Source organism: Dermacentor andersoni, chromosome 6 (assembly GCF_023375885.2).
Source record: "Dermacentor andersoni chromosome 6, qqDerAnde1_hic_scaffold, whole genome shotgun sequence".
Lineage (NCBI taxonomy): Eukaryota > Metazoa > Arthropoda > Arachnida > Ixodida > Ixodidae > Dermacentor > Dermacentor andersoni.
Window position 1 is genome coordinate 182783085 of NC_092819.1, and position 17698 is coordinate 182800782.

Below are 17698 nucleotides of genomic sequence, written 5' to 3' on the forward strand. Positions count from 1 at the left end.
ATGACGTCTATTGCTGAACCGCAGTTCCCTATGGTTGAAGGAAGCAGAAGACTTCGCAATTTCTGCTGAGGCCGCTGCAGAAAACGCGCAGCACATGCAGAAACTACCCTCCCTGGATGACGACACAGCTAATTTTGTCCGGTTGGCCCACTCATGTCCGAAGTCTAGGAAACTGAGCGGGCTACCTCGCGATGAGCACCGCCCTTGCACCCGATGTGGTGCATCCTCACACCAAGCAGTTGATTGCAGTCATCTCAGAACAGCGTGCCATTGGTGCCAGAAATGCGGCCACTTACCTCGAATGTGTAGAGCATCAGATAAAGGCACGAAGGGGAGGCGACAAGCATATGCACGTTTTCAAAGCCGGCAAGATAGTTCTGAGGACTGCGAAGCTTTGTTCATGCTGATTGGGCATCAATCAACGAACAGCATTCATGTTAAGCCTATCCTTCGCCAAATAAGTTGGAATGGAGTGCCGCTCACAATGTTGGTAGACACGGGGTCACCTGTGAGCGTGATTCCGCCGACCATGTTTGACCATCGAGGCAAGTGGCCACCTCTGCAGGCAACAACAATGAAGCTGTCATGTTTTAAGGGCCCATTTCGTATTGCTGGAGAATTGCAACTCGATGTGACCATGGGTGGCGCGACAATTCAGGCCGAACTGGTCATCGTTGATTGTCCGGGACTGACACTTTGAGGCCGTGGCACTATCCAAAGCTTCAATACCGCAGGTGTGCCGGTACTCACTGAAAATGCGGTGGCATGCATACAAACTGACACTACTGACTGTAGTTGGACACTTTGTTATCAAAGTATGACGTCTTCGCTCGGGGTCTGGGTTTGCTCCGAGGGCCACCGGTCCACCGGACCATCATAGAAGATGCCAGGCCCCGGTTTTGTAAAGCTCGGACGGTGCCGTATGCACTCAAGCAAGTGCTGTCGGAAAAGATAGAAAGGCTAGCCAACGAAGAGTTATCACCGGTGGCATCTTCTGAAGGGCCACACCCATCGTGCCCGTAGTCAAAAAGGGATGGGCGGCTGCACTTGTGCAGCGACTTCCGTCTTACAGTGAATGCTGCGACCTTTATGGCGCAATATCCGCTGCCACGGATTGAAGCACATTGGATTTGCGGAACGCTTATAATCAGCTGCCCCTGGACGCAGACTCGAAGAAGCTAGAATCCATGGTTCTGATCACTCACAAGGGTCTACACTGTTTCAACAGGCTGGCCTTCGGGGTGTCTTCAGCACCGACAATCTTCCAGCAACGCATGGAAGCCATGCTCAACATGATCCTCGGGGTGCAGGTGTATCTGGACGATATTACTGCAGCTAAGAAGGCGAACGACTACGAGATCCTGGAGAAAGTGCTACAACATCTGAGGGAACACGGCCTGCGTCTGAGGCATGAGGAATGCAAGTTCCGGCAGGAGCAAGTTACGTTTCTCGGCCACTGTACTGAGAGCAATGGCCTATGCTTTAAAAGCGATAACATCGCAGTGCTGCTCGACGACCCATGACCCACCACGGTGAGTGAAATAAAATCATTCTTGGGCCTTTTAAATTACTACGACAAGTTCTTGCCACATGTGTCAACTTTACTAGCGCCCTTATATGCATCGTTGGCAAAGGGTGTGAAATGGTTCTGGGGCAAACAGCAGCAGTCTGCTTTCGAAGCAGCCAAGAAGGCAGTGAAGAATGCAAAAATTCTGGTGCAGTTTTACCCAAACAAGCCCCTTCGTTTAGAGTCTGACATGTCAGCAGTATGTCTGTGAGCAGTGTTGTTGCATTGAGTCAGCGGCGTTGACTACCCTATAGGATTTAGGTCATGAACCTTAACGAAAGCCAAGAAGAACTATTCCGAGCTTGAGAAGGAGGCCCTCATTTTCATGTTTGGCATGACGAGGTTTAGAGTATAGTACCTGTATGGAAACCACTTCAAGCTGGTAACAGACCATAAACCATTAACATGACTGTTCAGCATAGACAAGACGATTCCGCCAATAGCCGTTGCCCGCATTCAATGTTAGGTCCTGCTGTTGAAAGGATATCGGTACAGCCTGGCCTATCGTAAGGTTAAAACACGTTGGCGGGCTAGTTGGTTAGAATCCATGGTAGAGTGTATAAACGCGACTGGACGAGGACGTAGAAAGAAACAGATACACAGACAGAAGCGCTCTGTCTGTGTATCTGCTTCTTTCTACGTCATCATCATCATCATAAAAACTTTATTGTAAGACTGAGGAGTTTGGAGCATGCAGGCTCCCGGGCCCCCGCACGACCCCACTGCACTCAAGCGTTTATGTTGCTTCGCTCCATAACGCTGGCAGCCCGATCAGTAGCCATGGTCTGCACGACCGGGTCTCCAGAGCGCAGCAGGGTCTCCCAGTCCTCCCAGGTCTTCAGGTGCTCGAGGCCCCGCGGGGGAGGATCCGCCGGGCAATGGGAAAGGAGGTGGAGAGCAGAAGCGCGAGGTTCGGGACAGAGATTACAGGCTGATGTGAGGAAAAGTGGGTGATAGTGAGAAAGAGTCAGAGGAGATGGGAGAGTGTGAGTTTGTAATCGGCGCCAAAGGGTTGCTCGTCGATTGCTAAGGGATTTGTGCGGTGCGGGGTACAGCTGACGCGCCGCCTTGGAGGCTTTCGTCAGCTCGTTGAAAGTGTGCGCGCGCTCCTTCGTGAATCCCGGATCGGAGGCCGCAAGAGCCCGGTTTAAAGAACCTCGGGCTAAGAGGTTGGCGGCCTCGTTTCCAGGATTCCCGCAGTGCGCGGGCACCCAAATCAGCTCCACATGACGGGGCGGGGGTGCAACGGGCGAGTCCAGTATGCAAAAAGCAGGGACGTGGACTCGGCCTCGTGCGAAATTTAGGATTGCAGTTTTGGAGTCTGATAAAACATACCGTGCTTCTGTGTTGATGATAGCTAGGGCAATGGCGGCTTCCTCTGCAGCTTCGGGAGAGGTGTCTGGGGGGAGTGTGTGCGTTCCAATCGGAGAGAGAGTGTGATCCACCACGACAGCGACCGCTTCATCACCCTTGCAGGCTGCGTCTACCCATACGGCGTCCGGTTCCGAGCCGTAGTAACGGTGCAGTGCTGTAGCTCGAGCTCTGCGGCGCTTATTGTGGTGGTCGGGGTGCATGTTACGGGGGAGTGGCTTAATGAGCAGTTCGCGGTGTAAGGGTTTTGATATGTGGCGTAATGTCGGATCGTTGGCTGGTATCCGGATTCCAAGGGAGTGCAGTATGTACCGGCCAGTGTTGGTTTGTGTGAGACGAAGGTATTGTGCTTGGCGGTGCGCGTCTACAAGTTCCCCGATTGTATTGTGGAGGCCTAATTGTAAGAGTCGGTCGGTAGGTGTATTTATGGGAAGGTGGAGGGCGACTTTGTATGCTCGGCGAATAAGGGCGTCTATGGCGTCAGTTTCACGGCGAGAGAGCTTGAGATAGGGGGTGGAGTAGAGTACACGGCTGATTACAAAGGCGTGAACAAGTCGGCATAGATCACGCTCCCTCATGCCTCTGTGGTGGCCCGAGACCCGACGGATAAGGTGCGAGATCGCCCCTACTACCTGCCTGAGTCTCCGGAGTGTAGTCGTGTGCTTCCCATCACTCTGGATATGCATACCCAGTATCCTGAGGGTTTCGACCTCTGGTATCGGTCTACCGTCCAGCTCGATGACGATGGGGGAGCAGGGCAAGTTGCGGTTCTTGGGACGAATGCACAGCAGCTCGGACTTCCCTGGGGAACAAGAAAGTCCTACGCTAACTGCATAGTTTTGGGTCAGATTGGTGGCTGCTTGGATGGTGTCCTGTATGGCGCCATCACTGCCATGGGTAGTCCATAGTGTAATGTCGTCTGCGTAGAGAGTATGTTTCAGGTGAGGAACGGTTGCCAATTGTCGTGCTAGGGGGATTAGTGTGATATTAAATAAGAAAGGTGAGAGGACGGAGCCTTGCGGGGTGCCTACGCTTTTTAGTGAGTATGTGGGGTAGGTGAGCGGGCCGAAGTGAACCTCGGCCGTGCGTGCTGTGAGGAATGCCTGAATGTAGGTGTACGTACGTGCGCCCACATTCAGTGGGGAGAGTGCAGTCATGACCGCGTGATGTTCGAGGCGATCAAAGGCTTTGGATAGATCCAAAGCCAGGACTGCCTTGGTGTGGCTTGGAATGAGCGGATCGAAGATGTCATGGGTGATTTGCAACATGGCGTCTTGTGTGGACAAATGGGGGCGGAATACCACCATGCTGTGAGGGTATAAGTCATGGTCTGTCATGTGCTGTGCGAGCCTCGCTGATACCACATGCTCGAAAAGCTTTCCGAGACACGAGGTAAGCGAGATTGGGCGAAGGTTTTGGAGTGTAAGTGGTTTGTTGGGCTTCGGAATGAAGATTACCTTTGCGTGTCGCCAAGACTGGGGGAGGGTGCCCTCTTTCCAGCACTGGTTGAAGTACTCCGTGATGCGAGTAATCGATTGATTGTCCAGATTACGAAGCGTTGTGTTGGTGATCTGGTCAGGGCCAGGCGCGGAATTGGTGCGGAGAGTCATGAGGGCTGCTCTGACCTCTGCCTCTGTTATGTCGGTGTCGAGTTCGGGGTTCGGCTGTCCTGTGTATGTCCTCGTCCAGTCACGCTTATACACTCTACTATCGTAAGGGATCCGAAAATGTGAACGCCGATGCCTTCAGCCGACTCCCTATTTCCCTGTTGTAGCCCAATAAAGAACAGGAAGACGCGCCCGAGTATGTATTACACACTGAGACTGTGAATGCGGCATCCATCTTTGCTGAAGAGTTGGCGGCTCTAACCATCCATGACCCTATCCGTGACCCTACTGCAAGTGTGGAAATGGATCCTGCAGGGCTGGCCAACCTACCGGGAGGAGACAGAGGAGTGGTTCTGGCTGTTCTTTCAGAGAAAGTTGACTGTAAGTCATGATCTCATTTACTGGGGCCATAGAATAGTCTTGCCGTCAGCGGCTGCCGAAGGTCTTCTGAGGCTCCTTCATGAAACACACCCAGGAATGGCTGCGATGAAAAACCTTGCGCGGACCATTTTTTGGTACACAGGGCTGGATACCGACATCGAGAGGATGGTACGCGAATGCGAGACCTGTGCGCAATCCAGTACGATGCCTCCTGTGCAGATACCGGCACCGTGGCCTGAAACAGCCTGGAAATGGTCTTGGGTGCACATTGACTTCGCAGCCCCTGTCGAGGGACACATGCTGCTGGTGGTCGTGGATGCCGAGTTAAAGTGGCTAGAGGCCATACCGATGCGGAGTACGACATCTGAATCCATCTTGGAAGCGTTAAGGGCCATATTTGCCAAGTTCGGATTTCCCCATACATTGGTTTCAGATAATGGGCCTCAATTTGTCTCAGCAGAGTTTAAGAAGTTTGTAAAAATGAATGGGATCAACCATGTGAATGACGGTGCCTTGCCACCCGCAGTCGACTGGGCTGGCAGAACACGTGGTCCGCACGGTCAAGGAAGGCCTTCAAAAAGCTCAAGGGAACAGCTTCATTAACTGCCTCAGTCGATTTTTATTCCGCTACCGACGGACACCTGTCAAGTCTGGGAAGTTTCTATCCGAACTACTGTTGGGTTACCAGCTACGTACCAGGCTGGACTGTTGCCTTCCAAGTACAGACGGTGAACGGCACTTTGATATGTGCTCGTCTACCATGCTGTTCTTTGTAGGACAGCCAGTGTGGCTCAGAAGTTTCCACCGCCGGCCGAGATGGTTGCCTGGAGTTGTCACAAGCACCCAAGGGGCTCAGATGGCGACTGTGTCCTCGCCGAACGGCGAGCAACATCGTCATTTGAACCAACTGCGACGGCGCACCCCTAAGGACTCTGACATGAAACAGCCAACTTGTGCCACAGCATCCGCCACCGCTGACCAAACCTCGCCCAAGCCAGCAGGCATGGCAAACCTCGCTCTGGGGGGATTGCACCCCCCCCCCCCCCGCCCCCGAGCCACAGCCGCTTTGCCGGTCCACCAGGCAGCGACGGCCACCTCAAAGGCTCATTTGGTAAAAGGGGGAGATACGCTGCGTCATGCAGGCGTTTCACCAACCGACAGCAGAAAGCATATCTCGTGACGCCACCTTGAGCGATAATATTATTACGATATCATCGAGTGATGCTGAAGGTACGAGCCGCCACGAGAACGACGACGAAGTGGGTCTGTGCCTTTTGGCCGCGAGCGAGTGTCGGCCCGGCGATCTGGTTTCAGTGTAAATAACCTGTATATAGCTTCTTTATTCTGTGTCTTTCCACACGTAACATTCTGGTGGAGGTCGGCGATCCCCGTCCTCACCACGGAACTCCGGAGTGGTCGGTACATCGAGCTTGTCACCATGCCTCCCGGTGACGAGACAGCCTCTGCAACGGCTTCGGCTTGTCCGACTGCTCCAATTGTCTTGGTTGCCCAACATCGCGACCCTGGTGTGTTCTCTGGCCTGGAGGGAGAGGACGTTGACGAATGGATCAAGCTCTACGAACACGCCAGTGCTAATAACTGGTGGGACCCAACGATCATGCTCGCCAATGTCATCTTTTATCTCGGCGGCACCCCACGCGTGTGGCACCAAACGCATGACGACGAGATAAACAGCTGGGACAGTTTCAAAGAAAAGCTCCGGGAACTGTTCGGCGACCCCATTGGGCGCAAGGCTGCCGCGAGAAAGGCTCTTGCGTCTCGTGTTCAGACATCTACAGAGCCGTACGTTTCATACATCCTCGACGTCTTGGCTCTCTGCCGCAAAGCTGACGATACTATGTCTGAGGCAGATGAAGTGTCGCATGTGCTAAAAGGCATCGCCGACGATGCTTTCAATTTGCTTGTTTTCGGCCACGTCTCGACTATCGACGCCATCATCAAAGAATGCCGTCGCCTTGAACAAGCTAAGAGCCGCCGTATCACACATCACATCACCCGGCTCCCCAACACTGCCGCTACGTCGACATGTGAGGGTCGACCGCGTCAACCCACCCCCTGTGACGATGTAACTCGTATTGTTCGCCGCGAGCTCGAGGCCGCCTGTTTGCCAGCTTTCTCCGCGGCGCCTCCCGATCCACCAGCAACCACGATTGCGCTGATTCAGGCCGTCGTCAGAAAAGAATTTGAGAACATGGGTCTCAACTCCGTGTGTCTATCGTCTACACCAACGGTTCCCCAATTCTCTAGCAGCCCTCCTTGTCCCCGGCAGCCTTTCTCTCCCACACCGCGCCGCAACCCGTCTGAATGGCGTACCCCTGATGACAGGCCGATCTGCTTTCACTGCTGTCGCATCGGCCACGTCGCTCGTCACTGCCGCAACCGATGGCCACCACCTCCTCGGACATACACCGCCGCCCATTCCCGCCCCTTTGGACCTTCTGTTCCCTATGCCACCCGCCATGACCCCATTGCCGCTGATGCTCCTGCCCCGAACCTTCGCTACAGCCGCTCCCCTTCACCTCGACGCCATCAGTCTCGTTCGCCCCAACCCCGTCGCTTCTCTCCGTTGCCTATCGCCTCCCGGATCCAGCCGGAAAACTAGGCACTGCAGCTTCTGGAGGTGAAGCTGCCTTGTCCACTCTGCCCTCAAGTCCTCTGCTGACGTTACACACGAACCAAAACCTTCTTGACGTTGACGTTGATGGCTGTCCTGTCACGGCACTCATCGATACAGGTGCACATCTTTCTATTATGAGTGCTGCCTTCCGACGACGACTGAACAAGCTCCTCACCCCAGCGTCGGCACGCGTCCGCGTTGCGGATGGCGGTACTGTGCCTATCATCGGCATGTGTACGGCACGTGTCAGCATCGCCGGCCGCCACACTGCTGTCCTCTTCACCGTGATTGCTCATTGCCCCCACGACCTTATTCTCGGCCTCGATTTTCTCTCCGCGCATTCTGCTATTATTGACTGCTCTGCCAGTACCCTTCGCCTTGAGTTGCCGATTCTCACAGAACCTTCTGACGCACCCCCGTGCCGCCTACGCCCCACCGGCTTTATTCGCCTGCCGCCAAAATCAATAGCCTATATTGAACTCTTGTCTTCCCCACCAGTCCCTGATGGCGAGTACCTCGTCACTCCTCTGCCCGACATTCCGCTACAGTATGACGTCACCGTGCCTCACAGTATCCTTACTATTACGGCGAACCGCACTTTCCTACCTATCTGTAACTTTGGATTGGCAAAGCAAATTCTACCGCAAGGTATTTGCCTTGCCAACGTTGATTGTCTCGGCGACCATCACGTGGCAATGTTATCGACCGATGCTTCTTGCGAGCTTAGGGGGCCCATTATGCCAGCCTCGGCCGCCGACCCCAACATACAGAAAATGATTGCGACGGACCTGTCTTCTGCGCAGGCTGAAGACCTTTACCAAGTGTTATCGTCCTACAGAGATATTTTAGACTTCGACGATCGCCCTTTCGGCCAGACGCTCGCGGTCAAGCATCGGATTCTTACTGGCAATGCTACTCCTATTCACCGACGACCATATCGAGTTTCTGCGTCTGAACGCCGAGTAATTCAAAGTGAAGTCAACAAGATGCTAGACAAAAGCATCATTGAGCCGTCTTCCAGTCCCTGGGCGTCACCTGTAGTGTTGGTTAAGAAGAAGGATGGCACGTGGCGCTTCTGTGTAGACTACCGCCATCTGAACAACATTACTAAGAAGGACGTCTACCCGCTCCCACGTATAGACGACGCCCTTGACTGCCTCCACGGTTCCAGCTATTTCTCTTCCATTGATCTTCGTTCTGGATACTGGCAGATTGCTGTTGACGATATGGACAGAGAAAAAACCGCGTTCATCACACCTGATGGCCTCTACCAATTTAAAGTAATGCTGTTTGCATTATGCAACGCTCCTGCCACCTTTGAGCGTATGATGGACTCCTTGCTCCGTGGTTTCAAATGGTCCACTTGTATATGCTACCTCGACGACGTCATCGTCTTCTCGCCCACGTTCGACACTCACCTTGAGCGTCTAACAGCTATATTGACGTATTTCGAAAGGCGAACCTGCAACTTAACTCGTCCAAATGTCGTTTCGGCCGCCGCCAAATTACTGTTCTGGGCCACCTCGTTGACGCTTCCGGAGTACAGCCTGATCCCGACAAAACTCGCGCTGTGCGAGACTTTCCGGTTCCGAAGACAGCCGCAGACGTTCGAAGTTTTGTCGGGCTATGCTCGTACTTTCGTCGTTTTATTCAAGATTTTGCGGCAATTGCTAGACCCCTGACTAATCTATTGAAGAAAGGCGTACAATTCTTGTGGGGCGCTGAAGAAGCCGCCGCCTTCTCTCGTCTCGTCACTCTTCTCTCCTCACCACCCATTCTCGCCCACTTCGACCCTGATGCCCCTACAGAATTGCGTACAGATGCCAGCGGTCATGGCGTAGGTGCCGTCTTAGCCCAGCGTCAGTGTGGCCAGGATCATGTTATTGCTTATGCAAGCCGCCTCCTCACACCATCGGAGCGCAACTATTCCATTACGGAACGAGAATGCCTTGCTGTAGTCTGGGCGGTTGCGAAGTTCCGTCCTTACCTTTACGGTCGCCCTTTTTCCGTAGTCACTGACCATCATGCTCTCTGCTGGCTCTCATCGCTAAAAGATCCTACAGGCCGGCTTGGTTGATGGGCTTTGAGGCTACAAGAATTTTCATATTCCGTGATCTACAAGTCTGGCCGCTTGCACCAAGATGCTGACAGCTTGTCGCATTACCCTGTTGACGACCCTGACTCCTCCAATATTACCAGTGCTGCTTGTGTATTCTCTGTGTCGCAGCTGCTTCATTTCGCCGACGAGCAACGTCGTGACACCTACATCAGAGCACTCATCGACCGTTTTGAACACTCTCCGGCCGACGCCACTCTACGCCTCTTCGTCCTCCACGACGGTACTCTGTACTGTCGTAACCTTCATCCGGACGGCTCCGAGTTTCTACTTGTCATACCTAAGCACCTCCACTCAACCGTTCTACAAGAACTTCACGACGCACCAACAGCAGGACACCTCGGCATATCTCGAACCTATGACCGTGTACGTCGCCGTTTTTTCTGGCCGGGCCTTGCCCGTTCCGTACGACGTTACGTCGCCGCTTGTGAACTTTGCCAACGACGCAAGAAGCCTTCCCAGCTCCCCGCTGGTTACCTGCAGCCGCTCGACATCCCCGCCGCGCCCTTCCATCGTGTCGGCTTAGACCTTCTCGGCCCATTTCCGGAATCTACATCAGGAAACAAGTGGGTTGCAGTCGCGGTGGACTACGCGGCCCGCTATGCCGTAACCCGCGCTCTTCCGACCAGTTGCGCAACTGATGTTGCGGACTTCCTCCTGCATGATATCATTTTGATTCATGGTGCCCCGCGTCAATTGCTAACAGACCGTGGCCGTACGTTCTTAGCCAAAGTCATTGACGACATCATGCGTGCCTGCTCAATCCAGCATAAATTTACCACCGCCTACCACCCTCAAACGAACGGTCTCACTGAGCGTTTGAACCGCACCCTTACAGACATGCTATCCAAATACGTTTCAGACGACCACCGTAACTGGGACCAGGCTCTACCTTACATTACATTTGTGTATAACTCTGCCCGTCTCGAAACTGCTGGCTTTTCGCCTTTTTACCTCTTGTATGGCCGTGAACCGACGCTACCACTGGACACTGTGCTTCCGTCCACCACAGCTTCAACTAGCGCTTATGCCCGTGACGCTATCGCCCATGCTGACCATGCTCGCCAACTTGCGCGCACTCGTCTACAAGTCTCTCAAGGCAAACAGAAGCAACGCTACGACCTCCGTCACAGTGATGTCCATTTTGTGCCCGGCACCCTCGTGTTGCTTTGGTCACCATCACGTAAAGTTGGGCTATGTGAAAAGCTGCTTTCCTGCTACACAGGCCCATATCGCGTGCTTCGCCAAGTAACCGATGTCACCTACGAAATCGCTCTAGCCACGCCCACTACGTCCTCCACTGTGACAGCCAGTGACATTGTCCACGTCGCCCGACTCAAACCCTACAACTCTCCACGCGCCTTGGATATTTAACAGCTCCGTGACGGCACTTTTGCCGCCGGGGGGTAGTATTACGATATCATCGAGTGATGCTGAAGGTATGAGCCGCCACGAGAATGACGACGAAGTGGGTCTGTGCCTTTTGGCCGCGAGCGAGTGTCGGCCCGGCGATCTGGTTCCAGTGTAAATAACCTGTATATAGCTTCCTTATTCTGTGTCTTTCCACACGTAACAATATACTGCCTATCACCGTGATGTCACCACAGTAGCATATAAAAATGATGCAAGCAAAATAAAACTCGCTTTTTCCACTTGTGTCACCGAGACGTTCACTCGAAACATAACAGAATGTGCGGGCAGTGGCACGAGGGTGTTCGCGCAGTTGGTGCCAAGAATTTTGAAGCCCGTTTTGAAAAAGTTGTACCAAACATTTTTCCAAAAACATCTGTTCCGACCTCTGTAAACATCACTTACAATGCGTACACATAGACAGAGCGACAGAAAGAACGACAAAGACCAGTGCTGACGTCCAACTGATTTTTATTTTGAGTATCAAGCACATATACCAAGACACCAAGACAAAAGTGTCCCCTCCAAAGTACGAAGCCAGCATGAGTACACATTCAAAATTCAAAAGAATCATGACCGCCTCCTTGCGCATGTGTGACCTCAGAAAAGCAAGTTCTTTATCTGTTAATACAATTTACGGCTTGCTAACTAAGTCACCTTCCGCGATTGCTGTGGCTTCAATGATAACTCTAGTTTTTTCATTAGGATGCCTAGCTAAGGTACTAGTCTTTTCAAAGAGCAGAATAGAGCCGCATTGTGCGTAATGGACACCTAGAAACCCTCCCCGCCCTTTGCACACTTTATTGCTATGTTCTTGCAATCTATCATTTAGACATCTACCTGTCTGCCCTATATAAGACTGACCACATATTTATTTATTTACAATACCTTACAGGAGCCCAGAGGCCATTGAGTAAGGGGGACGAAGAAGGATATTATAAGAAATGCAAAATATAAAGGTCAAAAAAGGGAAAGGGATAGCATTACACAGGGCTAGTACTAAAAAGCAGCAACAAACATAAGAGCGAAGTACACAAAATAATTGTAGTATATAAATACAGCACAAATGTCTGACATATGACTAAAGAAAAAAATAAAGCAGGGGTTTACAAAAACACAATAGCCAAAAAGTGCTATATTTTATACGATAGAAGGTTTAACGTCGCAATGTAACTTAATAGTATTCACGCAGCTGATCACGGAATGATTGACGGTTGCATATGGATGCAATATTATCAGGAAGATAATTCCAAAGGACGCTGGCACGTGGAAGGGCTGATGAATTGAAGGCTTGTATTCTTCCGTGTATGCACTTGATGCTGTACTGATTACGTAAACTGCTCGAAATGCGTGATGGCGCTTCAAGAGGTAACGCAGATTGCCTGGTGCAATGGCGATATTTATGAAATAAGCATAAAAGAGTATTGACTGACGAATATGTAATGGTTCAAGAGAGATATCCAAGTTTGGGGGGGGGGGAATCTGTGTTACGCTCGAACGGGGACTGTAGTTACGTGTAATGAAGCGAGCGGCTCTGTTTTTATTTTTTATTTTCTTAGTTACAAAGTACTGCAGGCCCAACTAGGGCCCATGCAGGAGGGGTATCAAAAAGTTTTACACAAGTACTGGTAAAAACATCAAACAGAAATCATCATAGATCACGAAGAGAGAGAAAAAATAATATATACATAAAGATGACACATAAATGAGCACCTTATGGCCGTGAAAACAATTATAAACATTGCAACTTAAGGAAAAACAGTCCTTTGCAAGAAAAAAACTAGAAAAGCGCCTCACATTATGACGTTAATGCGTCGAATGAGTCACTGTTCTGAAGCATACATAGCGGCAAAGCATTCCAGTCCGTAATCGTTCGTGGAAGAAATTAAAACTTGAATGTATTAGTACGTATTCTAAATAGTGTTATCGATTCAGCATGGCGATTTTGAGTCGGTCGTGGCTTCAGACGTTGGATGTACGGAGCAGGGTCTAATGCGAGATCGTTGCTTTTCAAGTGAAAAAGAAACTTTAATCTCAGAATTTCGCAATGTAGCTTAAGTTCCTGGATATTATTTTGTTGCCTCATAAAGGTTGGGGAGTCCGTCATGTGGTATCGAGAAAAGATAAACCGAGTGGATTTACGTTGAATCATTTCTAGAGCATCAATGTTTTTCTTAGTGTGTGGGTCCCAAATAATACATGCGTATTCGAGGGCAGGTCTAATGATTGAATTATAGGCCAACAGCTTGCCGGATGGAGGGGCTTGTCGAAGTTTATATCTGAGGAAGCATAACTTATGGAAGGCGGATGCGCATGTGTTAGATACGTGGTTATTCCAACTGAGATTCTTTGTTATTGTTACGCCAAGGTACTTATATTCGCTGACTTCTTTGAGTAGGTGAGATAATAGCGTGTATGGAAACGAGAAGTAATTTTTCTTTGTAGGTACATTCATGTGCACTATTTTTTCTGAGTTTAGCTTTATACCCTATTGGTTGCACCACTGAAAAACATTATTCATGCAATTATTTAGAAGCACCTGATCGTCTACGATATCAATTTCTTTAAGCATAACGCAATCATCAGCGAATAGCCTTATTTCGACAGGTTCAGGGATAACATTAACAATGTCATTGATATATATTAAAAAAGCAAAGGTCCTAAAACACTTCCATGAGGAACACCTGATGTACCCGGAAGTTTGCATGAGCAGTAATCGTTTATATTAACGAACTGTGTGCGATTAAATAAGTAAGCGAAAACCGAATCCACAATAAAGTTTGGAAGGCCGATATTTTTAAGTTTGAAAATGAGTTTAGCGTGAGGAACTAAATCAAAGGCTTTCTTGAAGTCCAAAAATAACATCAATTTGTCTGGGTTTATCTAGAATAGCTGCGAAAGTATGTATGACTGAGTGGCCTTGAAGAAGACAAGAAGACAAGTCCACTTGTCGAAACGTTGGCTCCGGCTTTCACCTTCTTCTCGTTTTACTCATCGTCCTGAGACCAATTGAGTAACACTGGAAAAACCCTTCCGGAAACCATGTTGAAAAGGGGTTAATGTATTCCTATTGTTTAGAAAGTCAGTGATATAGTTGGCTATGATATACTCAAGAATTTTGCAACAGGAAGAAGTGAGAGGTATGGGACGATAATTTGAGACCAATGACTTATCCCCTGTTTTGAATACTGGCACGATTCGCGCTGTTTTCCAATAGCCGGGAATGCTAGATGAACGTAGTGTAGAACGGAAGATAATTACAAGATAACTGGAAACCATCTCGGCATGTCAACGCAGAAACGCATTTTGGATTTTATCAGGGCCTGGTGAACATTTAGTCTTTAAATTGAAGAGCACAGACACCACGCCTGATAATGATACGATGTCGGAGTCAAGATGACATGACGTGGTATCGACGCATACGCCATCGCGAGCCTTTGGGAAAACGCTCTGAAAGTAAACGTTAAAATGCCAAGCAATTCTTTGCTTATCTGTAACAAGGGTGTTGTTATGCATTATTTGATTAACGCCCTCTTTTTTCCAACACAAGTGCGACCAGAATTTTTAAGGGGTGGTCTAGATAAAGTTTGGCAGCGTATGTTGAAAATAGTTCTGTTTTGCACGGCTTACAGCTTGGTTGAATAGTGTCTGATTCTTTAGCATAATGCTGTGGGAGGCACCGCGCCATCTTAACCGTTTTAGTTTTCTTTTCTTGCGCAAGGTGTCTCGCGTAGTCCATGGGTTCTTTTTCTTCGTCTTTTTCGTTTTATTTGGCACGAACTTATCTATGCAGTACAAACATAACTGTTTAAATTTATCCCATAGCTCTGAAACATCAGACCCACCAAAGCTGCTGAGGTTAAGATCAAGGTAGTCTAAAATACTTTCATCTTCCTCGCGAAAAAAGTTTTTAATAGTCACTGTTTTTATAGGAGAACTATTTCGTGCATTTAGAGGGTATGAGAACTTCACCATGTAGTGATCTGAAAGACCTGGTTCGACTGACACAGAAAAAGTTTCCATACATCGGCTTACAAAAACAAGATCCAATATTGAGGATGAACCGTCTTGAATACGAGTAGGTTGCTTAACTACTTGCTGCAGGTTTCTACACAACATTAAGTCTAGTACACTCTGAACATGCACGCTATGCTCATGAGAAGCAAAAGGATCGTTCCAATCAACACCAGGAAGGTTGAAATAGCCACCAATAATTATTTTCTCCTGTGCGAAATTAAACATGTGTTCGTATAGATCATGTAAAAACCGGAAATGCATCGGGAGAACGGTACACTGTGAATAGTAATAAAGAAAAGCCCCAGCATGACAACTTCAATGAAATGCTTTCATGATTGTCGACTTGTCTTAGAAGAGTTGCCGGAATGTTATGTTTAACCAAGATGACGACGCCACCCCCGCTTGTATTCCTATCCCGCCTAAAAATTTGGTGCGAAGGTGGAAATATGCTGTTGTCATGAATGTCAATAACGGAGCCAAGTTTCCGTGATCACGATAACATGAGGGCTGTATCCCAGAATGATAGCTTCAAGCTGATCACTTTTATTCACAAGACTGCGCGCGTTTATATTTAACAGACGCAGCTCTTCAGTACATGACGTTTCCTGTCAATTCTGGCTGGAGGTTCTTTGACGGCTAACCTATCCTACCCTAGAATTGGCGTCATCGTCTCATGCGCATAGGTCATTGTCTATGTGCAGCTTATCATGCAGAAGAGTCACTTTCTTGCCCTGCTGCTTTTCTATTCCGGCGCTTTGCCATAACAGCTTGCGTTTCCTTAGTGTGTCCGCTGAATAATCATTCTGAATGGAAATTTTTGTTCCCTTGAGCTTTCGCGCGTCTTTTAGGACTTCCTGTTTTTCGTTGTAATTTTGAAAGAATACAATCACTGGTCTTTTCTTTGCTGCCTTTCCAATGCGATGTATTCTTGCGATAGAGCAACATGTTACATTGAGTCTCTCACAACAAAGATCTTCAATCACTTTTGCGCCAGGAGCTGTCTCATTTTCACCCCTGTCTTCTTGTATGCCAAAGATAACCAGTTTCGAGCATCTGCTCCTGTCTTCAAGGTCTACTACTTTAGCTTGAAGCAACCTTATTGTCTGTTCTAGGCTGTCAACTCGCGAGACGCGCCTTTCCAAATCGCTGAAACGCTCATTAAGGTCATAAATCATTTTTCTTATGTCACTCTGCTGATTCCTAAGGGTACGGATTCCAGCAAGGTTATTAAGTAGTTTTGATATGGGGACCATATGGATATGGACCAAGGGTATCTTGTAAACTACACTTTTCATGCAATCTGTGTTCTTTTTTGTGTGATTTATACTGCAGGAACTACATCCCTTAGCAACAACATTAGTTCTAATGCAAAGCTGTGCAAGTTTTCTACGTGCAGAGAAAACAACATCGACGCCTGCTCTTTGCCCTATTTTCTTAAGTTTGTGAGAGATTCCACGAATGTATGGGATAACAGCCGTTTTGTTTCTTTCATCATATACCTGGGGCCCAATGCTGTGAAGATCCCGCTTACCCTGCTTATCCCCTGTGCCAGGGACTTCTTTGGGTCCCAGGCATGACAAGGGTAGTTTAGGGCGTGTTACAGGCCTCCAAGCCCACAGGGGTACATGCCATTGAGCTTGGACCCTTTCTCCACTATCACCAGGATTGGCCTACATGATGATAGTTTTTGCACAGAAATGGACAAATCCTCTATAGGCATATGCAGCTTTGCTGTGTTCCAGCAACTGGATGTGCAAATAATGGCTTGCCGTACAAACGCAAATGCAATCTAAGACTAAACACCTGCTCATATGACTACACAGAGGCATTCAGTGTAGTGCTACTAGTACAAAGAACAGGACACACATAGTACTAACATCTAACAAAGTTTTACTGTCATTTTGAAGCTGACACCTGGGCCACAGTATGCATGTCCATTATTTTTGCAGTTCCTGGTAAGAAAATTTTCCATTAATTTCAGTGAATTGAGCATGTGGAACCATCATGCTTTAATTTTTTTAATTGCTATAAGGTTTCTTGCCTGTTCTACTGTTGGTTAAATGGCTGGTGCTCTGCTTTCCATTGATGTCACCAGGTGGCATTCCGTCTGAAGCATGACTTTACAAACATGGTGGTGCAACTGCAAGCTGAACCCCGGAGACCTGAAGTGGTGTGGATGACGCACACCGTGCTTGTCAACTTGGGCACCCGTTCATATCGGCCACCTACGTAGGCTGACTGGCTCAATGTTTATGCACCTTGTAACCAATAAAAGTTATTTCCATGGAGTAAATTGTCTTTTCTGGCAATCTGTCCAGGTGTATTGTTTTTCCAGTGGTGTGATGGTTACGCATTTGTGTAAGGTTTCTTTAAAGTACTTGAACAAGTTTTAAGCACCAAACTTTTAAGCACGTCCTGGCACACATAATACATGCGGTTATTTTCACAGTAGTAATTTAATGCTTGCAACAACAGTGGATCTTGTTTGCATCCTTTAATGAGCAGACACAACTGCATTTATTTAAAATACAAAATTTTCTAATTTATTGTTGCCACACCCTGCGTGCAACTGAAGTAGAGTGCAAGCTACC

At 49.0% G+C, this 17698-nt stretch overlaps 1 protein-coding gene across 4 annotated transcripts in view; it reads left to right on the forward strand.

Moving 5' to 3' along the window:
* The window catches only part of DCTN4-p62 (dynactin subunit 4), a 522593-nt gene extending 505193 nt beyond the window's left edge, over positions 1-17400 (forward strand). For 3 of the 4 annotated variants that reach the window (XM_055067008.1, XM_050172373.3, XM_055067007.2), the window contains one exon: positions 17203-17400. In XM_055067008.1, coding sequence (XP_054922983.1) covers positions 17203-17340 — 138 coding nt within the window. In that variant the 3' untranslated portion in view covers positions 17341-17400. The remainder of the gene's footprint in view (positions 1-17202) is intronic. The other variant, XM_055067006.2, reaches the window with a different exon arrangement.
* Positions 17401-17698: the final 298 nt, after the last annotated feature.